Below are 26,425 nucleotides of genomic sequence, written 5' to 3'. Positions count from 1 at the left end.
TTAGGTGGAGGGGAGAGGCAGAGAGAGAGTCTCAAGCCGACTCCCTGCTGAGCACAGAGCCTGAGGTGGGGCTCCATCTCACCACCCCTCACAACCTGAGCGGAAACCAAGAAACCAAGAGTTGGAGGCTCAACCGACTGGCCACCCAGGCACCCTCAAAGCACAATTCTTATGCTAACAAAGTCCTAAGCTTTTAAGAAGTAAATTCTCTTGTAGATGTTTGTGAATGAAGTACTTTCAAATTTCAGTCAAATACACTATGACTAATGTACTTCTAGAAATTCAAACGTAAATAAAAAGAGTTTTCGTCCCTCAATATCTAAAAGGTGTGGGAAGGTTTTATACACTAGTGATTGGAAAATAAACCAAGTCTGAAAAACACTTTTGTTCAAACCCCAAAAATATGTTATGATGCACTGTTCAAACTTGATTTATTTCTAGACTAGTAGGGTACGAATACCCTTCTCTTTATCTACTCAGTACACAATTTCGTGACATTTCTTGTGCAGATATTTGCACCCAACAGAAAACAAAGCCTCAGACTAAAAGAATATTAGGTGGCATCAGGTAGAGGAAGTATTTTGGTGAGTAGAGGGCTTTCCTTTCTCCTATAACTGTACGATCAATGTCACTTCTTTTTATTTCTATGCCCAAAGTCTGTCCAGCGGTTATCTGGAGGTAACAGGTTCTTAAGAATAATATAAAGATTGCCCTTTCTGCTAGGGTACAAAAAGCATAACTCTTAATTCATTTTTCACTTGATCCAATTTAGAATCACCCAGTGTATTATATATGTACTCTTAAGACAGTATAGTACATTTCTGTCTAATGTGCCCAGCTGTCTAGATGACTTTTATGCTCATCTCTATCAATTTTTCTATCTTAGATTGTAAAGTCCTAGAGAGAAGATATTAGCCAACTTATTTTACTTTGAAGACATGGTAACATACACATAAGACACATAGTGCCTCAGATACTTTTTGATGATTACAATGATGACAATGGCGATAAAGAAATTGTTAGCTGGCCTCATATATAAAGTTAAAGGTCTCAGTGACTTAGGAATCTGAGATTACAGAATGATATGGTATTGTTCTATATTCTGAATCATAAAAAAATGCACAAAAAATATCTCAGATTTTATCAACCAAGAGTTTATAACTTTAAAAATCACAATAAATAAAAATACAGAAGAATTCACAACATATCTTTTCTTCTACTAGCATGCAAACTGCCCTAAAAATGACTAACAAACGAGGTTAACTACTGAGTAGTTATAATTAAAGAGTTACTTTGTTTAACACATTTGGTCTCCATGCCAAAAGAACATAGACGAGACATTTATTTTCACTTCATCTTTTTTTTCACCAACACTTAAATAAGTAGAAAACTTATTTGTGGAAATCAGTGTTAGGATAAAAATAGGTGTAACATGTAATACATATAATCCCATATGCATCATTTGCCTCTATGCTTATGTGTTCCTCAACCCCTCCAAGATAAAAGAAGTTGTAAAAACAAAAAGGTAGTACAGAAATCAACATTATTATCTACAAGCATCAGTAAAGACAGTTATCTGTAGGGCTTTTAAACTAATTTTTAATTACCAGGCTGTAGTCCCCTTCACCCCTTCATCCCCACCACACAAAGTCCCTTGTTATCCTGAGATAACACGAATTGTCATGAATATGTGGATTTTTCAAAAGTTAATTACTGCTTCCTAAGCCTGTTCTACATGATTTGGCCTATTGGTATTTATAGATGGGTGACATGAGAAGAATATTTGCAAAAATTCTGGATTTTAAAATTCTCTTTTCTTTATATCACATCATCATTCTATACAAGATAGAAAAGAATCAGGCTGGCCAGCTTGGTCTGGATTCCTCGTTTATATTATCTGTTTAGCAAATAGAATATAATCTACTAAGTGTTTCTATAGTGTCCAAACTGGCCAATTCCTGTCAGCACTGCTCATCTTGGCCATCTCTTCTCCTAACTGCCACTGAGCTGGGATGGAAATCTCTCATTTGATTTAGTCCTGTAGACATCAATCAAGTCTATAGGAGAAAGGATAGTCACACATGTGGAAACCAGCCATCAGGGATTAAAAACAGAGGTATCTGGCAAGACTTTCAGATACAACAAGGAGCTTAAAATGAAGAATGATGAGCTCTCATACACTTTACTTTCTCACACTATAAAAAAGAAAATCTCTGAAAGATTTTGAGTAATTGCCAAGCAGTTCCACCATAAATTGCTGTCTGGTCAGAATAAATCCTTCCCCTCTCTACGTCAGTTTCCTCATCTATATAATATGACAATTATATTAATGATTAAAATGTTTTAGAACACCTAACCAAATGTACTATATTCCTCTTTGCCAGATTTGAGAACAAAGTTTACTCTGAGACAGCAAAAGTTTATAAGAGACGGCATATTTAGCTAAAGCGCCCAAAAGAAACACTTAAAACTTATTTTTCAGCCCTAATGTGGAAAATCATTCCTACAAAACCCTTGTATGGCTCCTCCTTCCTCACCCCTCCAGCCAGGCTATTGCTCTCACCTTAGTCCCAAGTGCCGCCCTCACTGCGGCCACACCCTTGCTACAAGGTCACTGGAAGCTCCCCTCCGTGAAGCTGCTGTGCTCCACACAGTAAGGAAGCCAGAGAGAGGCTGCCAGTGGGGAGCAGGGAAGCAGGGCCTGGAGAGGGCAAAGCGCTCCTCTGGGCCCCTCCGGGTGGAAGCCCTGCACCTGCAGAGTTCCTTCAGGTTCCTTCAGGTTCCTTTCTCACCCCTCACACTTCCGGTCCACACAGGCCCCTCGCCTCATCCCTTGTATCTCCAAAAGCAAGACTAATCCTCGGAAACAATGAGAGGGTGACACTGATGAGGTAAATATGTTAATAGAATAATGTCACTAGAATAATGCTGCAGAGTGGGAGAATCCAGCAAGAAGGAGGAAGAACCAGCCTGAGAAGACTTTACCTCAGCTTTTATTTTAAACACCAGAGAAAATATAAAGAAATAGCTTATTCATCTTCAAATTAAGAGGTACATACATCAAGAATATTCAATAACTGGTGATTCAACCACAGAAATTTAAGGACACGATTTATACAGAGTTAAAAAGAAAAGAAACCCCACACCATTTTGGGCTGTTAGTCCCCAGTTCCCTTTGATTATCTAAAATACTTTAAAATCTACACATAGAAGTAACTTTCAGAAATTGTATTTTTCAAATAAGAACAAGTCAGATGGGGCCTATTGGTTTTTCTCTTCTACCAATTGCACACTTAACTTAATTTTTGTTTCCTAGACACAAAATGTTTTCCTTCCTTAGTCCGTAAAGGTACACTATTTCTTTTGCATCTCCATTTAAGGCTTCTATTTCTTGAAGTGTCTAATAAAACATTCTTCTAATACTAAGAAGAAAACACTAAATGAATGTCCTCCCATTAATCTAACATACTCTATTTTTAGGAAATCATTGAAAAAGAAATCAGGTTATTTAGAGGTAAACCCTCTATTTTCACTGATTCAGGATGTGAATGATGACTTCTTTTATTGCCTACTGGGTAACAATTCCCTTTCCTTCTGAGAAATCTATGCAGTAATCTCTTCAGGGAGCTTCTGGGTCCCAGACCCCTAACTACTGTGAAATATTGAAATTACAGTGGGAATTCCATGTGGGAGCCAGATTATAGCAAGAAATTGGAATGGAATCCCTAAGACAGATCCTATTTATGAACTATAATCATTTAGCCTCAGACTCAACAAAAGGGAGATATAGAAAGGTTATCTATAGGCACCTGCCTGAGAGTATATCTGTACGGCAGTCCCTCAAAGCTCCTTTGCTGCACCTTTTGAAATACTCGTGTTACAATCTGTTTGCCATAAAGTTCTCTCACCAAAAGCAACAATAACAACAACCACAAAAACCCAAAACTAAATATGTTAACGAGCTTCCCATGATAACCAGCTTCTGATTTAAAACACTGCCTTAGGGGCGCCTGGGTGGATCAGTTGGTTAAGCATCCAACTCTTGATTTGGGCTCAAGTCACAATCTCGGGGTCGTGGGAGCAAGCCCCCTGTCAGCTCCGTGCTCATCGGGGAGTCTGCTCGAGATTCTCTCTCTCCCTCTGTCCCTTCCCCCCACCCACTCTCTCTTTCAAACAAATAAATAAATCTTAAAAATAAAAAAACTGCCTTAGTTTCTTCTATCAACATATATTAAACAATAGTCCTAAGGTGACCCTATTTGGAAAACCAAAATCCAGATATTAAGGAAATCATTTTAATATACTAACTCAGAATCATTCTAAGCATGACAATAGTTTTCCTTCTCCATTTATTTTTCTATCATTTTCTTTCCTTTTTGTCTCTAATAGTGTCGCCATTTTAAGAACCAAATTAAACATAACCATGGGAGACCCTCTTCCTATTTCCATTTTGAATTTCTTCTTCAATGCTCTTTTAAGAAATATTTAGTGACGCTGTTATGGTCAGTGGTGAACATGGGCTTTGGAGTCAGATTTAGACTCAAATTCTGGTTCCACCATTAACATAACTTTGGGTATCCTCTCTAAGTTACATTTTCTTCCTCTGTTTAACAGGGAAAGTAATACCTACCCTATGGGTAGCTGTAATCAAAATGAGATAATGTATCTGAAGCATACTGCACCGAGCCAGGCACACAGTAAGTACTCAGTAAGTGGTAGCTATTGTTTTATACATACACACATTGAAAAATCTGGAAAGCAAAGAAAATATATCCTTAATTCTATCACCCTAGTAACACAAACATGTATTTCTTTGTAATTTATGTCCACATAAAAACTTATTTTATATTATTATAATTGCAATATATAATTTTATCTCTTTTTACATTACAATCATGTTTCCATATTACCATGTAAGAGTCATAATTACCTTTTTAATTTGCCAAGTGAAATTCCATTAAGTAAAAACTACCATAATTTAACCACTACATTCCTGCCAAATATTTGAGGGTTTTTGATATTACTAATACTACTACAATAACATTTGCATGAATATAACTTTTTCATTCTGTGGAATTCTTCCCTTAGGATGAATTCCCAAAGCAGGTTTTTTAGAGTAACCATGAATTCTTTCATGACTTAGATTAGTTTTGCCAAACTGCTTACCACAAGTTTAAACAATTTGTAGTGCCTCCACCAATGGCCATAAACATCATGTCCTCTCCAACCTTCAGTATTAATACTAATATCTTGTATTTATTGAATATTTACCATATGCCAAGTACTTGTCTAAGTGCTTTGCATATATTATCTCATTGTGCTCACAATAAATCTCTGAAACACCTACTTTTAGGTACCATCTTTTGCAGATGAGGAAGTTAAGGTTCAGGAAGTTTAAAAGCCATGTCCAAGGTTATACAGAAACTAAATGGTAGAACTTGGACTCAAACTCAGATCCTGTCTAATGCCACAGTGCTCTTAACCATTTGGCTATATTTCCTCTTTACTCTTTTTTCCCCCTAAATAATAATAAGTGGGGAAAGACATTTTCACTGATGTTTTAACATGCAGTTCTTTGATTACTAGCAAAGTTGATCATTTTTACATAGCTTGTTTTAAAACTGTATTTTCTTGTTGTATTATTTGTTCGGATTATTTAGCAACTTCTGTAAAGTGGTGGGGGCAATTTTGTTCCCTCTATATTCTTTACCAATCAGGTGTGTCAGCACAAACTTCACACAAGAGGTCCATGTCCTTCTTGATGAATTCACTGAGCTGTCAGTTTATAAGAGGAGGTACTACTCTTTCCCCTCCCTCTTGCCCAATATGGGCTCAATACAAATATATTCTAGAAAGTTATCATGTCCATATCTCTTCAACATTATTCATTCATGCGATATGTCTCCTGCTTGGTTTAGAATACCCCTATCATGAGAGAAAGTAAAGACCCAATATCCCCTGAAGCATGAAAAACTAAAATTTTTTCACTGAACCAATTTACCAACATCTTTGAGAACCCATCAGTATCTCACTTTCCTCATTCCCCACTACCATCTCTTTCTATCTTCAAATTTCTCTTCTACTAACTAGAAAAAGGACTGAAATGTGCAGGGTTTTTTTTTTTCTTTTCAAATTTTTATTTAAATTTTAGTTAACATATAGTGTAATACTGGTTTCAGGAGTAGAATTTAGTGATTCATCATTTACATGTAACACCCAGTGCTAATCACAAAGAGTACCCTCCTTAATACCCATCATCCATTTAGTCCATCCCCTGCCCACCTCCCCTCCAGCAACCCTCTGTTCTCTATAGTTAAGAGTCTCTTATGGTTTGCTTCCTTCCCTCTTTTTTTTTCCCTTCCTCTATATTTATGTTTTGTTCCTTAAATTCTACATATAAGTGAAATCATATGGTATTTGTTTTTCTCTGACTGACTTATTTTGCTTAGCATAATACTCTCTAGCTCCATCCACATCATTACAAATGGCAAAATTTCTTCATTCTTTTTGATGGCTGAGTAATATTCCATTATATATGTATATATTATATGTGTATATAATATATATTAATAGATTTGTATTTTATTTTATTTATTTATAGATTTTATTTAAATTCAAGTTAGTTAACATATAGTGTATTATTAGTTTCAGGGGTAAAATTTAGTGATTCATCAGTTGTATATAATACCTAGTGCTCATTACATTAAGTGCCCTCCTTAATGCCCATTGCCCAGTTACCCCTTCCCCCCACCCACCTCTGCTCCAGCAATATACCAAATCTTCTTTATCCATTCATCAGTTGATGGATATTTGGGCTCTTTCCATAATTTGGCTATTGTTAATAATGCTGCTATAAACACCGGGGTACATGTGCCCCTTCAAATCAGTATTTTTGTATCCTTTGGGTAAATACTTAGTAGTGCAATTGCTGGGTTATAGGGTAGCTCTATTTTTAACTTCTTGAGGACCCTCCATACTGTTTTCCACAGTGGCTGCACCAGCTTGCATTCCCACCAACACTGTAAGAGGGTTCCCTTTTCTCCACATCCTCGCCAACATCTGTTGTTTCCTGTGTTGTTAATTTTAGCCATTCTGACAGGTGTAAGGTGGTATCTCATCGTGGTTTTGATTTGTATTTCCCTGATGATGAGTGATGTTGAGTATCTTTTCATGTGTCTGTTAGCCATCTGGATGTCTTCTTTGGAAAAATGTCTATTCATGTCTTCTGCCCATTTCTTAACTGGATTGTTTTTTGGGGTGGTAAGTTTGATAAGTTCTTTATAGATTTGGGATACTAACCCTTTATCAGATATGTCATTTGCAAATATCTTCTCCCAAGACGAAATGTGTAAGTTTTTGTGAATTTGTGATCCAAATAACTTGGCCATCATTCAAAACTTATCTCCCATAATGTATGGAAACATCATTAAAACTGCATCTATAGTTCACTAAGCAAAACCAGATTTACCTAATAAATCTAAATTTTAATAATCCTGTTTTCAGATATGCTCCATTACCTGCATTATGTCTTGCAATATATCCAAGTGCCCAAGCTGCAGCCTCCTTGACTCCGGGGTCAAAATCTTCCAAGCATATCACCAGCGTATCCAGTGCTCCACAGTCAACTATTGCCTGAGCTAGTTGAGGAGAATGTTTACCAACTGCTCGTAACACAAAGGCAGCTGCTTTCTTGTAAAAACGCTACAATGATAAAATAGATAAAACTCAAAGTGAATTAAGCACTTATAAAACCAAAAGTTAAAACAGACCAAAACCAACATAAAAATGACATTAATATAAAGCTCAACAGCTTTCAAATCCAAAGATGAAAAACATCCTGCAAAATCATTTTTTGATGTTCCCCATTGCTTCTGTTCAATAACCAAACTGAAATAATGTAAGTCTTAAATTACATTTCAAATGTTTTATTCTGAAATATTCATTTGGAAACTCTATAAAATAAAATATAAACATTGTATTTCCTACCAATTCATAAAATAATGAGATTTTCTGTATCTGCATCACACTGAAAAGTATTTGTTTCACCCATGGGAACTCTTAGATTGTTAGCATGTGCAACAACACTGTCCACTGACAAATTCATTTCCTTTACTTGCCCTCAGTCTCTAAGCATGGTAGGCTTTTCATGACCTCAACTAATCTTTTGGTGTCCCAAGTTACCTGAAATAACAACCATGTTTCAAGATGCACTACCAATTGCTGGATAAGCATAAAGGCGAAACACTCATGATACATTTTAAAACCTTTCCTGGTAAATAAACTAACCAAACAAGGAGATGTGTTATTTATCCCCTCTTAGAAATGCTTTTTTAAAACAATAAATACAAATGACTTACTGTTAGGTGAATTTTAAGTAATGCTTCATATTTATAAAAATCTCTATATAAAATTTTATCAGATTGAGAAATAATAAAACTGAAACACAAGACTAACATGTTTTTCTTCATATAACTAAAAAAAATTAAATGTATAGGAAGTATTTGGCTATAACATTCACTGTTGTTTCAAGGTTAGTATAATGACACCAGTAATGGTCTCTGTCTTTTATTAATAGAATCCAATTAACCCCGTATTGTAGATTCCAAGTTTTTATTTCTTTACACTGATGACTAAAAGTGACTAGGTGACTACAGCACCTGTTTTGAAAGCATGTTATTTACTTTGGCCAAAAGATTAAGATACAACAAAAATTATAGGAGAGGGGAAAAATACATCAAGTATATTTTAACATATTTTATCTCAAAAATTGGTATATGTTGATGATATAAGAAATATGCTGTGTTAATAATGATGTTTTGATTTGATATATTTCTTTAGTTTCTTAAATGTTAACATATATAGATATTAAAATATTTGTTATAAAGGTTAATTTTATGTCAGTAACCAAATATCTACTAACTTACTATAAAACTTAGAGTTTTAAAGTAGCTTTCCATTATTTTCTTATAATCATGGAAAAATAATGGTGATACATTTCCTGTCATCACCTTAAGCTAAAGTAACTTTTTATATGGCAGAATTTTCAAATTCACAATTTACTGGCCATTGATAGTCACTGCTAACTACAGTGCCTATAATTCACACCTTCTGATCTCATTTCCCTTTTCTCCTAATTTCCGCTTTTCCAAATTCCTCTCTCTTCTCTCCCATTCCTCACCAAAAGAATCGCCTTAAAAAAAAAAAAAAGCTCCATGCCAGGGACTTTGTACCTCATAAAGAAGACATTAAATCCTGTCAGAAATGAGTTAAAGGACTGGTAGGTGAAGGACACAGAAGCCTGGGAATCCTGCCTCACATTCTCACTTTCTCCTCACTTCTGCCCTAGCACTTTTTTGTCTCTTTACAACTAATGGACACTCATTCACATTTAGATCTATTGAGAACCTTCTTTGTGGGATACCAGAACACAGACCCTGCCCTTGAAAGAAGGAGTTAAGAGTCCAGGAAGAACAAAGTCTAACAGTATTTGACTATAGAAGGAACACCTGCAAGAAAAACAAAATTTCTGAGATTCCTCGTAGAGATAAGACAGTCAGTAAATGACTCTCCAGTCTATAAAAATAAAGCAAAATTTTAAACAATTAGGATTTTTTTTTTATTCTGGTAAAATACACATATTTACTATTTTACCCATTTTAAAGTATACAACTCAGTGGCATTTAGCACATTCATGGTGTTGTACAAACATCACCATCCAGTTCCAGAATATTCTCAGCAGCCCAACAAGAAACCTCATACATGTTAAGGAATCACTCTTCATTCCCCTCTCCCCCCAGCCCCTGGCAACCACTAATCTGCTTCTGTCTCTATGGATTTGCATATTCTGGACATTTCCTGTAAGTGGAATCATACAACATGTTGCCTTTTGTATCTGGCTTCTTTTTTTAGCATAACGTTTTCAAGGTTTATCCATGTTGTAGCATGTGTCAGCACTTCATCCCTTTTTATGACTGATAATATTCCATTATATGGATGTCCAACATTTTGTTTATCCAGTCATTCTTTTGTTATAGTGAATAATGCTGCTATAAACGTTTGTGTACAAGTTTTGTTTGAACACCTGTTTTCAATTTTTTTTGGAAATCTAACTAGGAGTAGAATTGCTGGGTCATGTGGTAATTATATTTAACTTGACTGCCAGACTGTTTTCTATAGCAGCTGCACCATTTTACACTCCTATCAGCAATGTATGAGGGCTCCAATTTCTCCAAATCTTCACTAACACTTGTTATTTTTTTCTTTTCCTTTCTTTTTTTTTATCATGGCATCCTAGTAGGTTAAGTGATATCTTGCTGTGGTTCTGATTTGCATTTCCTAATGGCTTATGCTGTTGAACATCTTTTCATCTTCATTGGCCATGTGTATATCTTCTTAGTATGTGTATAGATGTCTATTCAAGTCTTTTGCTCATTTTTAAATTGGATCGTTTGTCATTTGGTTACACAAGTAGGAATTTAATCTTAAAAATATGTCAAGAAACATATATCCTTAGGTTATGATAAACTAACAGAACGGAATAAACAGACCAAGACCCTATCTACAGGGAGGTCCTTAACTATTGTTAGGTGATACTGTACAGAAACAGAGAGTAGAACCAGACAGGAGGGGGAAAAAACTGGGGCACTCTTAGATGACCCTTAAAAGGACTGACATGTTTACATACTTGGTATAAAATGCTTTATCAGACCTTCTATTACATGTATTCTCCTTCCTTTTGTATGCTTCTCTCCCCCTTGCTTCCAAGCTGTCTCTTACAGTTTCCACTAACCAGATTTCACCTGCATATAAGGATTGCTGAAAACAACTTTTTATTTGCCTAAGGCTCCATACAGGTCTCAAAGACTGATCCCACAGGTTTAAGACTCTCATATACAGAAATACTGCTTTATATATAATCCCATTAAAAATTGTGTAATCTTTTTTCTTATATTAACAGTAATGGAAAAAAGCTGCCTATCACTCCCAAAGTAAAATACCCTAAAGGTATTATTATGTGCAGTTTAAAGAATTAAAGGTTGTATTAACATCCTAAAATTCTAAAGCCTATAAGCTTACAACTGTACCCAAACTAAGCAGATTTTTAAAAATCTAAAACAAGACAAAAAAAACATAACTAATTTTTTAAAAATCTTACATTCTGTTCTGCCAATGAATAAACAAGCTGTGGAAGAATGTCACCCTTCACCACTGCTTCTGCTAGTTCATCATTATAATTAGCCAGTCTCCCAAGAGCCAACGCAGCAGTCTGTTGAATTGTTGGGACCACATCCAGAAGAAGAGGCCTCAGCAAAGACATTACACCTGAGTTTAGTTATGAAAGAACAGAAGTCAGCAAAATTTAAATGAAAAAGCAAATATACAATTCAGCATATATGTAGATAAGAAAATTGTAGGAAAAAAGCGGTAAAAACAACAAAAAAAAATATCCACTAAAAACTAGTGGTATATTTAGAAGCATCTAACTGGCCAAGACAAAGAATGATACAACCTGTAATTATCAAAGCAGGAGCAAAGCATGACAAGAAAGGCTTTGGACTTAGGTTAAGAGTTTAAATCCCTGATTTGGCAAATAGTAGTTATGTGACCTGATAGGGCTGTCATGAGGAATGCAGAGAAAGATTTGGAGCATGTAGTTTAATGCCTACCTAGCACATGGTAAGGGGTAGAGGGGGGCTGTGGGGGATAGGTTTCCCCCAGCCTTTGCAACTTCTATCTTTCAGGGCTCAGTTCAGGTCCTTTCATCTCTATGGATCTTCCATTTGTTTTGTTTGGGTTTTTTTTTTTTTTTTCCTCTGATTCCAACAGTTGGATCTTTACTGTGATTTCAACTGGCTAGGGCCTCACATTCATGAAGGGATCAAATTCAGATTTCTGATAGTATTCCAAAGAAACAAACTCTTTGAGATAAGTATCTTGTATTACTAGCTCTCATAATATTCACTCTAGGGTTGAATACATAGTAGGTATATCATCATCACAGCAACAATAGTAAAAGTTAGCTTATATTTATCCAGCACTTATTATATGCACATGTTTTTTTAAGGACTTGTTTTCCATATTAATTCACTGAGCTGTCATAACAAACCTACGAAGTTGGCCCTATTATTATGTATATTTTACAGATGAGGAAATGGAGGCTGAGAAAGGTTAAGAAATCATCACAAAATTAATAAATGATGGAGCATGGTTAGAAATTCAGACTTTCCTCATTAAAACTGCTAAATAAATAATACATATTGAAAGTTGAGGAGGTGGGGAAAGGGAGATAAAAAATAATTACATTTTAGTCATTTGGCTATTCCAACTCTTTATAGTACCTTTGCCTTATTATAAAATACCCAAAATAGTCAACTGCTATTTGGGCTTTAATGATGCTGTTTTAGTCTAAGGTTACAAGAAAGGTAATGACAGAGTTCAAACTGGAACAAAACGCCCCTTGACTTTCTAAACTTTACTTAATTTGCAGCAGGCTATTCAACTAGATGTTATTACATCTCTTCTTTAAAATCATACCACAGTGATCTAGAAAAGCAAATATTATCAATATTCTTTTATAATGTTATATCCAGAAACATTTGATATAGAATAAAAGGAAAATATTTATAATAACACTTAGGATTAGAACAAATTAAGATAAACAGTACTACCAATAACATAAGCAGAGAATAATGATGCTTATCACAGATACATGTAATGATGTGACCCGTGGCTTTTCACAGTTTCCAGTTTTATTTAGTGATCATTTTTATGGCTAGGGTGATTTGATGAGATCATCTTACATAAGACCACAGTTGCAAGTTTGAATCCCACTCAGGCTGGTTACCTTTGCAGGCACACGGCACTTCTACTCACACCTAGGTCATAGCTCACATTCAGCAAATCAACATCTCTATACTCATAAGTGTTGCTAATATTACTATCTATACTTTTTATAGTGATAATTTCTGAAATACCTCACAACAAAAAGTTTAAAGTGCAGAATAAGGTATTAGAATGACTACCAAATGTTAACATGGGTTCTTCCTAGAAAGTTGGATTTAGAACAATTTGTTGATCTCTTCTTTGTAGTTGCTTTATTACCTGATTTCTTTTTTTAGTTTTTTAATTGTGGTAAAATACATGTAACATAAAAATTACCATTTTAACCATTTTTTAGTGTACAATTTAGTGTAATTATCACCACTATCTAGGAATTGCGGAATTGTTTTCCACAGAAGCTGCGCCATTTTACATTCCTACCAGCAAAGTATAAGGATTCAAATTTCTCCACATCCTAACCAACACTTGTTATTTTTTGTTTTTTGTTTTTTAATTTTAATAATGGCCACCCTAATAGGTGTGAAGTAGTATCTCATTGTGGTTTTGATTTTCATTTCCCTAGCGCTCATGTCAGTGAATGTCTTTTTATATGCTTATATTGGCCATTTGTACATGTTCTTTGTTGAAATGTCTATTCAAGTCCTCTGCCTACTTTTAAATTGGGTTGGTTTTGGTTATTGTTGAATATAACTTGATTTTTTATAACAAATATGCATGATTTTAAGTAAAATAAGTCAATACTCTAAAAAACAAGAGCTAAATTTGTTAACATATATTTGAAGTTTCATAATAAATACATTAACAAGGTCAAAAAATATAAAGTATAATAAGTATGCTTCAAATAGTTTTAAAAGAATTACAATTATGTTTCATGTTACTTTTTCCTGATGGTTCTGGTATTTCCTTTTTTCCCCCTCATTTGATATATTTATATATGTGTGTGTGAAGGCAGTGGCTTATTGTCTTTTGAAATATAATTGGAAAATCAATCTATACTGGGCTATTCATCCTGGTATTTTGAATCAATCTCAAAAACTTTGAACTTCTGTGTTAAGAAGTTGAAGAATGAATTCATCTATCTGGGTCTGTAATGTTTAATTTAGTTATAAGTGTTTATTATTAGTTACAGTATTTAGCTAATATACCATAAGTCTCCCAATTTTGGAAAATTTCAATTTGCAGTTTTAGCAGTAAAATATTTTACCCCCCTACAGGTATTTGACCTGTCCATATATTCAAAGGAATTTTTTGCTTTATATATTTTCTCCTCCATTTTTCTACACATCTGGCCTAGGAAAAATAAGATCAATAAGATGACACACCATTCCTTTCCTTCTATCCCTGTATTTAATACCAAAGTTAGGCCTCTATGCAGATGCCTCTGCTCTATCATTCTTTTCCTACATTCCTTAGTTCAGACAGTAGCACAATAAGACTTTTGAAAAATTTAACACCTCTGAACCTATAAAAGTAAAAGCTAAAGTTTCAGTTCAAAATATCTTTGGGGGCACCTGGGTGGCTCACTCAGTTAAGCCTCTGACTCTCGATGTGTCAGGCTCCATGCTCAGCAGGGAGTCGGCTTCTTCCCCCACCCCTCTGACCCTCCCCCTGCTCAAGCTCTCTCTCTCTCTCAAATAAATAAATCTTTTAAAAAATATATCTTTGTTTGAATAAGTTCATCTTTATTAGAGAAAATATTGCCCAAATGTCTAGTCCTTGAATTGCCTCTAAGTGCTTCATAATTATCAGTCCCCAGGGACATGTTTTTTTATCTCTTACACAGATTAAGCATGGAGACCTTGTTATTCTAATTACAAGTCTGTCCTAAAAATACAGATAACGATACAAGAGGAATGAAGGAAGGAAGGAAGGAAGATAACACGCGAAGGAGCAAGGGTGGGAGAAAGGAGAAAAGAAGCATATATAACATAAAAAGAAATTTTTCCTTACCTGCCTGTCCATTAGGTATCCATGGTGTCTGATCCTTGGTGAATGAATGCATGAAAATTTAGAGTCCATAAATTACAGCACTTTGAATAGTGGCTACTACAATAGCGGATAAGCAAGGTCTCTAGTGACAGCTAATGACCTCAGTAAGGTCTCTACTGAAGGAGCCCACAGGTACTAATATTTAAAATAATAATTCACATATTATACTCTAATATCTATAAAACAATTGTTTCCTCTATAAAAACTGATCAAATGGTGTGAAAGTCTTTCTGAAACTTCTAGATAAATCTTTACAATCTCTCCCCTCCCAACTTTATAGCTCTGAGTTTCTTTTCTGTTTTTCTTGTTCCAGTGCCATACTGGAGACATTGTTTGTAATATCTACATTTCAATCCAGTTATGAAAAAAACAACAACAAAAACAACTTTGCTGATCCTGCCTCCAGGCATTCATTCAAAAAATAGATCAGAGTTTATCAACTGGCAAGCAATAGGATTACATACCTGAGCAAAGGCAGTTCCTTCCCTCAAGAAATTAATAATCTAGTGGAGATTATAAAATAGCCTCAAAATAATCACAACTCTTTAATTTCTTTTAACACAACATAGGCCTAATTACTTTGATTGTACACACCAATTACAGATATAAATCAGGAAGGAAATATCAAACATTTCCAAGACCCAAAAAATCCCCTTCTCGTATTACATGTATATAGTTTATATACATATTACCTCAATCTGCTGTGCTTTATTAAGATAGTTAACATCTCAACTTCGTTTCTTTAAAAACAAGTACCTGCAAACTGGGTCTTTGGGTCCACATAAGTCCTAGTAAAGATTTCTGTTTACCCTGGTTACCTCTCACCTTCTTTGTTTTTTAATCTTTAAAAATTTTATTTTTTTATTGTGGTAAAATATACATAAGAAAATTGAACATTTTAACCATTTTTAGATGTACAATTAGGTATGCATTAAGTACAATTGTGCAACCATCACCACTATCATTTCCAGAACTTTTCATCGTCCCCTAACAAACACTCTATAATTCCCCCTTTCCTCCTTTTCTACCATATATTTTAGAATTACTATGGAATGAATAATTATTCACCATTCAAGAAATATCTATTAAGAATATACAAGGTATTGAAAACCCAATCATCCTTGACATCAAGGAACTTATAAAGGGGTCAAGAGAAATAAACAAATGCAACACATTATGATATATGCAACTAAAAGAGAAGCAGAGGGTGCTTTGCAAATATACAGTGGAGCATCCAACCTAGGCCTTGAGGGACACAAGGAAGACAACCCCAGGAAAGGGACATCTAAGTGGAGATTTGAAGGCTTTCAGGCAGATCACAGATCGTCTGAATAATTGGAGGGAATGGAGAAGGGAAGGACTGGACAGTTTTCCAACCAGGAGGAACTGTATAAATGAAGCTCAGAACCAAGAGTTTGATATGTTGACAAAACTGAGAATGCAGTATGACCATAGTACAAGAGGGGAGCAAAGAGTTGGGAAAGAAGGCTAAGAGATTAACAGAGACAAAAGTACTGAAGAGCCCAATAAATTATCTTAAGTATTTTGAATTTAATCTGAACATTAACATCAGTGTTTCTGTACTTTGTAAAGAAGGATCACTGATTACACTGGGGAGAAAGGATGAAAAGAGACAACATGGGAGGCAGGAAGACCACTTAGGAAGCTACTGTATGAATATAGGCCAGATGTGAAGATAGCCTGGAGAATACTAATGGCAAAGGGAAAGAGAAAAGTGAAAGGTCTAGATATTTACAAGACAAACTGATTATTGTGAAGAAGAGGGAGGAATTAGTGATACTTCCAAGTTTCTGGCTTAGACAAAAGATGCATGATTGTTGCAGCCTGTTGAAGAAGCCATGATAAATTCATACTGGCCTGAAATGTGAAGTGGAAGGGAGCCTGATGCAGGGCTTGATCCCAGGACTCTGGGATCATGACCTGAGCCGAAGGCAGACGCTTAACCGACTGAGACACCCAGGCGCCTCCCACTGTAGGTATTTCTTGGCTGATCTAACATACACTTACATAGCATTTATCATGTGCCAGGGACTCCCTTAAGAAATTTACAAATATTAACCCATCAATCCTCATTACAATCCTATGAGGTAGAAAGAATTTTATAACTAGCATCTATGCTCTCCTGTTTCTCCCTCCCCAATATCAATCATAGCCCATTTGCCAATGAAAACTAGCCTATATGTGCCAGGTTTCAAATGCATAATAAAGGGTATAATCTGTTGAATTCACTTAATTCTACCATTAACATTACTGTAGCTCTCTTCCATGATTACTGCATTAAACTGAAATTTCATTCATTCTTTCAGTGCAACTGTCTGACTCTTGGCTTAGGTCATAGCCACCACCGTCTATATGTGAGATTTGAATTAAGTACACAGGTCACAAAAGTTATGGCAAGTTCAATTTACATGATATTTTAGATAAAATGATTGGAACTTACATGTTTATAATTACATGAAGAAATATAAGATGGGCCTTTAATACAGTTTTCAAATGAACATGTTAATTCCACACATCCAAACCTCTCTTTCCAAGCCAATATCACTCTCGTGAGCTCCAGAGCCCTACGTATCCAAACTGTTCACTTTAGTCACTGGCACATAGATATCCCAGACGCTTCAACTTCAACACTATTAGTGAATGAAGTCACCATTTTCCTCTGCTGGCAACCAGAAGACTGTGAGTCACCCTGAACTCCCCTCTCTCCTCACCTGCCCCTCCCCTTCTACTAAGTCACAAATCCTACAGATCTGTTATGCAGCATGACAGCTATAACAAAAATGGGCACATGGTCTTCCTGATCCTGTTTTAGTTCCCTCCAATCAATTCTCCACACTGCTGTGAAAATCATCTCTCAAAAACACAAAATGGATCCCTTCATTTCTCTGATGAAAGCTTTTCAGTGGCTTTCCATCAATTCCAGGATAAATCCAAACTTCAGATGAGGTCCTTCAGAGGTAGGCCTGTTTTCCTCTCCAGCCACTGCCTTGCCTCTCTGTAGCCCTATTACCTCAAGAGGCTCCTGCCATATCTAAACATTCGCCTTTTCTATCAAGCACTACCTTTCCTCTTGCTTCTGTGCCTTTGCACATAATATTCACATTATTACAGTTTTCCTCTCCCCCTTCTTCATTTGGCTAACTCCTAAGAAATTCAGCCAGATAATACCTCCTTCTAGAAGTCTCCCATGAAAGTACCCCTCCAAAGCTTGAGTTAGGTACCCTTCATGTGTGCTCCATATGTCTATGTAATGGACACATATCAAACAATATTCATATATCTCTCCTTTAGCAAATAAGCTCCTTAAGGGCATCGTCTACGCCTTCTATTTTTGCATGATCAGCATCTAAGCATGCATCTGGCCCTTGGACACTCAATAAATTTTGAATGATGAATGAACAAACTGTGAAATTTAATGTGCAATTTTCTCTTTTTAGGCAAATTTTAGTTAAAAAAAAACAAAATGAGCTTCTGTTTGGGGTGACTTTTAAAAAGTTTTGGAAATAGTGGTGATGGTTGCATAACATTAGGAATGTCATTAATACCACTGAATTACACACTTACAAATGGCTAAAATGGCAAATTTTGTTATATTTTACCACAATTTTATGAAATTAACAATGTATTGGGGTGCCTGGCTGGCTCAATCAAAAGAGCCTGTGACTCTTAATCTCAGGGTCATGAGTTCAAGCCCCATATGGTGGGTGTAGAAATTACTTAAATCAAAAAATTTTCAATGTACCAAAAACCACTGAATTTTACACTTAAATGAGTGAAAGATATGGTATGTGAGTTATATCTCAATAAAGTGATTTTTAGAAACTTTTTAAAAATAAAAAATAACAAAATGGATATGTTCATAGTTCTTTTTTTAGGTATATGAGTCATTTAAACTGACCCCTTGCCCCACAGCACCCCAAACAGATATAATTGTATCTTAATTTGGAAGTTTTCTTGAGAGCTGCAAATACTGAATTAGTCCCATCTTCTTTTGTCAATGTGTTTTCTCTTTTACGGTTTGTACCTATAATACTCACCTTCCTGCAGAAAATTGGAATGTTCATGAATGGGGTAAGTAGAGAATAAATAGGACAATTATAAAAGGATTGTCTGCTCCAAGAGGTTTCATGGGTAATATTTGAAGAGGTCACTTTTGGAAGGTAATCAGTTCAAATTCTTTCTTCAAGTAAAATGTTTTATTTTATTCATACTCTACTTACTCTAAAATTTTTGAGAAAGTTTTCTCTAAAAGATATATATACAAAGATAACCATGTAGTAGGAGTGCCTGGGTGGGTCAGTCTGTTAAGTGTCTGCCTTTGGCTTGGGTCAGGTCATGATCCCAGGGTCCTGGGATTGAGCCCCGCATCAGGCTCCCTGCTCACAGGGGAGCCTGCTTCTCCCTCTCCCACTCCCCCTGCTTGTGTTCCTGCTCTCGCTATCTGCTATCTCTCTCTCTCTGTCAAATAAATAAATAAAATCTTAAAAAAAAAAAAAAGAGCCATGTAGTAGAGAGATGAGAACTGATAATTTTATAAAAATATAGGTTAAGAATAGCTGCTACAACTCTGAACTCTAAACATATCACTGAGTGTCCTGGAAGCAAAAGTAAAAAGGGAACCACTTTGTGAAATAAAGTAGGAACAAATTTTTTTCCTGAAATTTCATATGTAGGCCTAGCTTGACACATAATAATAAAAATTGGTTGAATAAAAGAGTGTATCTTTACATAAAAAATATTTAACATCAAAATGGACAATCTCTTCAATGATAGATTTAAAGAAACTATGGGGAAATTTATTTTTTAATAAGCCCTCAAAAAAAGGCATATTATTAGACTAATTCTACAAAGATATTTCAATGGAAAACTAATGTAAGCTAGTCTATGTATATAACTTAATCGTGATTCTAATGACACAGAAATAGAATATACAGAAAAAGTGGATAGAAATCATTTCCTCTGAAGACACATGCACACATACATACAGCACAAATATCACTTGTTTTCACCTGGATTTATAATAGAACTTGAATAAAAAATAAATTTAAAATTGAGCCACCCTATGACAGAAAGCATGGGGCATATGGCAAAACCAATATGTCACTTTGAAATTAGGAAAGTCTGACATGTTCAGAGGGGCCATCCCACCCACTACAAGGCAAGACCAAATTTTTTTTCTCAAGGGTGGCCCTGGATTTCCCCTAGGGCCAGTACATCTACTCAGTAGAAATCCCAAAGTTCTGACCCCAATGAACGTGGAGTAAAAATCCTTCACACAAAGCATGATTAAGTAAAAAACAAAGGGAAGTATTAAATATAATCAACCAACAAATATCAAGTGCCTGCCTCTTCATTGTGCTCTACCCCCCATGTTCTCAAAAAGAGAGCGGACAGTCACAGGGTAGCTGACCACCTTGGGCTCTGACGAAGTCTCCGAAATCTCCGTTGCACTCTCCCTGATCCCAGCAGGGACTCAGTCCAACAACTCTCTGAAGTATTATCTCGGTTTGCAACTTCCAGTGGATTACACACTTTTCCCGGGGTGCTTTTAAAGAGTTCCTGGCTTGATAAGGCTTTCCTTAGAAGTCAGAGGAAGCTGAAGGTCCTCTAGAGTTCTAAGTCCAGTGTAAGCCCTAAATACAACTCCCACTCCCTCAAACCTCTAGATACTTATCAATTAAAGTTAGTTCTCTGCATCTGGCCTCCACTCAAGCTCCCATAACGGTCCTCAAGGAGATCTCAAAAGCTAATTACACACAATTACTGGATAGCCTTTGGTACCCAAAGGCCTAAACAGATGACTTGTTTTAATAGTTAACATTAAGGTTTATTAGGAACTCCTAGAACCATCTAGAAATAGCTTACTAATACCTACAAGGTAACACAGAAAGAGTGCAATGTCAGGCAGCAATTAAACATCTTCTAGTCCCAGTTTGTCCGGGACTAACTCTGTGATGAGGGCATTTATCCAACCTTTTTGGGGCGTAATTAAGAAGATACCTATTCTACCTATCTGAGCTGTTATAATAACCTAATTTTTTAAGAGATGATGTGAAAACACTTAGAAAAACAATTACTCCTGGGGCACCTGGCTGGCTCATTCAGTTGAGCATGCGACTTTTGATCTCAGGGTTGTGAGTTTGAGCCCCATGTTGGGGACAGAGATTACTTTTAAAAATTAAATCTTAAAAATAATAATAATAATTACTCCTTTCATTCTATTTAAATACGTTGAACATCTGCTCTATACTAAGCATTATGCTAGGCATGGAATTTACAGTTTGTGGAGAAAACAGAAACTAAATCATTGCAATTGTAATGAGTATCATGAAAGAGAAATATCAGGAGCAAGGAAAGCATAAATCAAGAGACTTAACTTACTGACACGGTTCAAGGAAGGTTTCCCTGAGGAATCAACATCTAAACAGAGCCATAAAGAATGAGTAGAAATTAATTAGACAAAGAAGTACAAGAAAAGGTTCTAGTCAGAGGAGCAAAAGCCATGAGAAAACATTGAAATGTGAAGAGGAGTTATGAAATACTTAAATAACTTTTCAAAAACATTAAATTGTCACATTTTCTCCCCCTCTCACTCCCCTTGCTTGTGTTCCTTCTCTTGCTGTGTCTCTTTCTGTCAAATAAATAAATAAAATCTTAAAAAAAAAAATAACCCACGCAAACTTGCCATTTCTAAGCCCCACTCTTACAGGGTCATCCATAGCTTAGATTTTTCTTTTTTAATCATCCAGTTTTTCCTAAGAAAACAAGGACATCCTAGCCCTGGCCATATTATTTTCTACTTATGTACCAATGCTTAGGTAACAAAACAGATAAATGTCCATGTAGGAACAAGGGTTTGGAACACAGAATAAAATTTTGAATGATCTTGTTTTTAGGACATATTATTAGGTGCATACAAGTTCAGAATTTTTATAGTTCCCTCAAATGTTTTCCACTTAAGCATATGTAAAACAAGCAAACCACAAAAACCACTATCCCTATCTTTTAAGAAAAGATCAGTGCTTTAATTATCAGGCATTCAAAAGTCCAAGACTCCTTTTATATTCATGAAATTTAAATAGCATGATTGGTTAAGTTTTTTTGAAGTTGCTCTACTAATTATCTTTTCAGTTTCAATATCCTTTGGAACAGTGGGTTTTGTAAGAAAATCATGGTACTTGTACCTACCAGGCTATGTTTTAAACATAAATGCTTACCACAGACTTTTCCTTCTCAGCAAACTGAGGTGCTAAATCATTAATCTGAACACTTTCACCCTGCCCCAAATATGTGTAACTTAAGATCATTATTATTTTCTTGAAATGTAAACTCATTAAATTGCCTAAATTTGCAAATTAGCTTCACAGAGATGCATATTTAAAGTGTTAGCAATTTTCTCTATTCCTACTCTTCTGAAAATGTGTATAACTAGTGATTAGCCATGTTTATTGTTCTGCTATAGGTTATATGTTAAATATTACAAAGTATTAATTTAAACTTTATCCCAATTTTTCTCACATAAATAGCTGTTTCAGAAAGTTCATTTTATGAAACTGAGCAATTTAAAAATAAGTTTTTATATTAGCTTAGTATAAAAGACTTTCTAAACAACCCAAGTAAGAGAGCCTGATAGTCCAATATGCCACAAAACATATTACTTACATTTTATAACTAAACAATCACCACCATTTGCTGAAATTCTACAACTGGTAGAAGTAATAATGTATTATCTCTACTATTTACAATGTGTCACATGTGTTACTGATTATTCAAAGAGGGGAAGTATCAAAATTCATTTTTAAATAGCTGCAAGATGTAATGGTTCAAACGTACAGGGTTGGAAGGTGCATAAAGAGATTTTATAACAAACATCAAACTTTTTAATGTTTTCCTGTATGTATTTGATTTAGAAGGAATAAAATCTCAGTAAGAAAAAAACAACTCTAGGTTATAGACACATTGTACACCGTTCTTTCTAGTAACAGTTTTGGCTAGAAATCAAACTTATTTTTGTCCAAATACTCTGTGAAGAAGATATCTTGCAACACTTTGTTTGCTTTAGTAATTACTTTGGGCATATGTAACAAAGCAAATATTCTTATTAGCACATCAAAAATACAATGAAAAAGATCAGAGATATAAAATGAAATAAAACTCCATTGATAATTTTCACCTTTAAGGTTCCTTTCACAGTGAATGACTTAAAAAATTCTTAACAAGTGAATTACTGATTTATCATGATGCATATATAGAAAATGTCTTTACCTTATCTTGGATCCATGATACATATTTATTTAAGCAGTTCATTAGGGGAGAAAAGTGAGAAAACAAAACAAAACCTTCCCAGGTATGCAGAGAGTATGTCAAAGTCAGGAATAAAATGCAGTGGTATTTTATGCTACCAAAATGAAGTCACCTGGCTGAAAAAAAAACTTGATCATAATACATAAGTGATGCATACGTATTGTGGCTCATTCAAAAGTATTTTTAAATCCATGTTGTTGTTTTTTTTAAAGAACAAACCATTTCAGTAGTTTATAGGCTATTAAGGTTTCATAACAAAGCTTACAGATTATTTTAATTAAAAGAATAAATATACTGGAATATTCATTAGCTGTATCTATTTAAAATTATTAAAGGAGTGCTTAAATTGAATCTAGATAACATGAATTATGTTAAAATAAGTTCCTCAAGAAAAGAAAAATTTAGCATTCCATCAACATTGGTCAAGTGCAGACAACTTCCAAACATTGTTATATTCCTTTTGTGTTCCATTCCTTCATAAGCCAGACCATAAGTGGAAATAGGTAGCTATTTAAGATGTCATATGTAGGTCCCTTATATTTTGGTGATCACTTAGCCTAATGGTTTGGATTGATTAAATTCCATAGTACATTCTATATTGTACACTTATAGGAAGAGATAAACTGCCACTACTATATTAAAATGTGATATTCTGTATCTTGTTACTAATATCCCCATATTACAGTATCAAATTTTTTAAATAATTTCATTTTCCCTTTTAAAAAAATGTTTGTTTAGCTGTTTACCTATAGTTCAGAAATTAGATATTTGTAAATAGTAAGTGTCCATTCACAAAAGCCATTGACAAGTAGGACTGAGAGTGGGGAAGAACTAAAAATTAAGTGCATTTTAAAAATGTACTATGCTCTAATAAATTTATATTTGTCAGTATATATGAAACACTGTGTCCAACACTGTTCTGGGTACTTTGGGGAGTATACATCCATGCACATAAGCACACACACACATGCAGAAGAAAGAAAATTAATCCATATGAAACAACTACAGAACAAAAGATGATCAACTTGAGATTTCCAAAAGGAGAATATATTAGTTGTTGTCCAGGGCTAGGGCCAAGAGGAAGGTAGGTGTAGTTATAAAAGGACAATAAAAGTGATCCCTTCAGTAATGAAAGTGTTGTGTATCTTGACTATAGTGATGATGGATACACACAGGATAAAACTGTATAGAACTAAACACACACACACACACACACACGAGTAAGTACAAGCAAAACTGGGAAATCATGAATAAAATGGATGGATTTTTATCAGTTTCAATATCCTGGTTGTGATATCATGCCACAGTTTTGAGGTACAGGGGATCTCTGTATTATTTCTTACAACTCATGTAAATCTACAATTATCTCAAAATAAAAAGTTTTAAAACATGATTATCAAATACACTTTCTATAAATACACCCCCTCCAAAGAAATATACAAGGAATAAACACCAAAATCTCTCTCAGTGACAGAAAAAAATTGTCATTTAGATGCAATAGTAATTCTCCTCAAAGAAACCAGAGTAAACATTATTTCTAAACATTCTTGCCCTGTCAATATGTCCTTAAATTTCTTTTAATTCTGTGTTAATTTGAATGAGTTTTAAAGATTACAAACTATAAATTGAACATTTCTTATGACACAGTAGTGATAAAATGCTACGTTACTTTGAGTTCAGATGGCAGTGGAATCATCCTTAATCCACCATTATCTTCTCCATCTGTTTATGTTAATGGATAAGCAAATCACACACTCTCTCTTCCTCTTTCTAGAGTATGCATGATTTCGGACTGAGGAGGGGGTGGAATGACAGCGCCGTAAGGACTTCTCAAAGCTAGCACTTTACCTACTTTGAATGTCTTAGAAATTATTCAAGCAAATCTTTGCCCTTTCACTAATGCAAGGCAAGAAATAATGTGTCAACCGCTCTGGAATTCCTTTGGTGTGAGGAAGTCGAAGGTGATCAAAGGCAGGGTGACAAGCAACGGCACCCGGATAAAATGGGTCTGATTAAGGTAGATTCCCATTCACGTAAAATGACTTCCAGGCAATTCTTCTGGCCTTGACTTTCAACTTAAACACTTGGCCTGGTTGCGATAAAGATGGAAATAGGGACGTAGGGCCCCTCTCACACCAATCTGGAAGCTTCACGCTCTTGGCCTCACACCCAAAAAGACCAGCTAAAGAGAACGAATGCTTCTACTGTCTCCGCGGTGGACTGGAAGAATTTAGGGACGCCGTCCTGTCTCCACCCTGCCCTTCTCCTAAAGCTCAGCTGGCAGGGGAGCGGGGAGACAGGGAGCCGGGGTAAGGCCGAGGCTGAGGCAGGGGACCGGGGACGCGGGACTAGGCAAGGCCAGGGACCCTGGCCGACGAGGGGCCAGGGATCACGGGGTGAGGGGGAAGGAGGTAAGGGGCGACAGAGGGCTGAGCACCGGGGTGACTAGAAACTCGAGGTGCAAGACGAGGCAGGGGCCCCAAGTGACACAGGGCCGGGGGTGCGGAGCGACCCGCCAAGCGGGGCGAGGGGCGCTGAGCGACGCGGGGTCTGTGCGGGCTCACCCGCGTTCTGCAGCGTCTCGATGTTTTGGGGTCTGGTCGCCAGCTCCGCCACCATCTGCACGAACTGGGTCCGGGCTTTCTGGTACTGCTCGAACACTGCGGAGGAGAAACACGGTGCAGCAGGCAGCCCCGGTGCCCCCGCGGCTCCCGTCGCCAGCCCGTCGGGGCGCCGCCGGCCCCGGGCCTTACCTTGCAACACCTGCCTCTGACTCATGGCACCGGCAGCTCTCGGCCCGCGACCAGCTCGGCGCCTACGCGGCCCGGCTGCTCCCGGCCTGCGAGAACGCCGAGGGGGCGACCGCGGCGACGACTCGGCCACCGACGGGAGCCGTTTCTCTGTGTGTACCCGCGTCTCCCGGGCAACCGACCGGAACCGGAACGCGACCGTCTCGCGGCAACGGCCAGTCCCGGGCGTGACGTCACGGCCGCGGCACCGGGCGCGGGGCGAAGGCAGCCAGCCCCGGGGGAGCTCCGCCTGCAGGGGCTCCCGAGACGTGCCACACTCGCCAAGCCGCCGCGGGAATCGTGCGCCGTCGATGTCACGATCCTGCCGCGCGTGCAGGGCGTCCGCCCAGGAGCCTAGGGTTCTTTGCAAGCCGAACCGCACCCGCGAAGTTTCCTGACTCCGCCGCGGACTCGGTCCCGACGAGGGGGAGCCAGTTAAAGCGCGGCGAGGCTAGTAAACTACGTCAGTGGCGTCGTCTTTG

At 36.5% G+C, this 26,425-nt stretch overlaps 1 protein-coding gene across 4 annotated transcripts in view; it reads right to left on the bottom strand.

Annotated features, from left to right (window-relative positions):
* SPAG6 (sperm associated antigen 6) overlaps positions 1-26,022 on the bottom strand; it is a 62,436-nt gene extending 36,414 nt beyond the window's left edge. For 2 of the 4 annotated variants that reach the window (XM_036092621.2, XM_036092625.2), the window contains exons 1-4: positions 25,908-26,022; positions 25,719-25,814; positions 11,156-11,322; positions 7,518-7,701 (exon numbers count right to left, since the gene is read on the bottom strand). In XM_036092621.2, coding sequence (XP_035948514.1) covers positions 7,518-7,701; positions 11,156-11,322; positions 25,719-25,814; positions 25,908-25,932 — 472 coding nt within the window. In that variant the 5' untranslated portion in view covers positions 25,933-26,022. Of the gene's footprint in view, positions 1-7,517; positions 7,702-11,155; positions 11,323-14,790; positions 14,843-25,718; positions 25,815-25,907 lie in introns of those variants that run through there. The other 2 variants (XM_078074082.1, XM_036092624.2) reach the window with 2 other exon arrangements.
* Between the last annotated feature and the right edge of the window lie 403 nt (positions 26,023-26,425).

The sequence above is a fragment of the Halichoerus grypus genome, chromosome 6 (assembly GCF_964656455.1).
Source record: "Halichoerus grypus chromosome 6, mHalGry1.hap1.1, whole genome shotgun sequence".
Classification (NCBI taxonomy): Eukaryota; Metazoa; Chordata; class Mammalia; order Carnivora; family Phocidae; genus Halichoerus; species Halichoerus grypus.
This window is presented reverse-complemented; position numbering and strand designations above follow the sequence as displayed.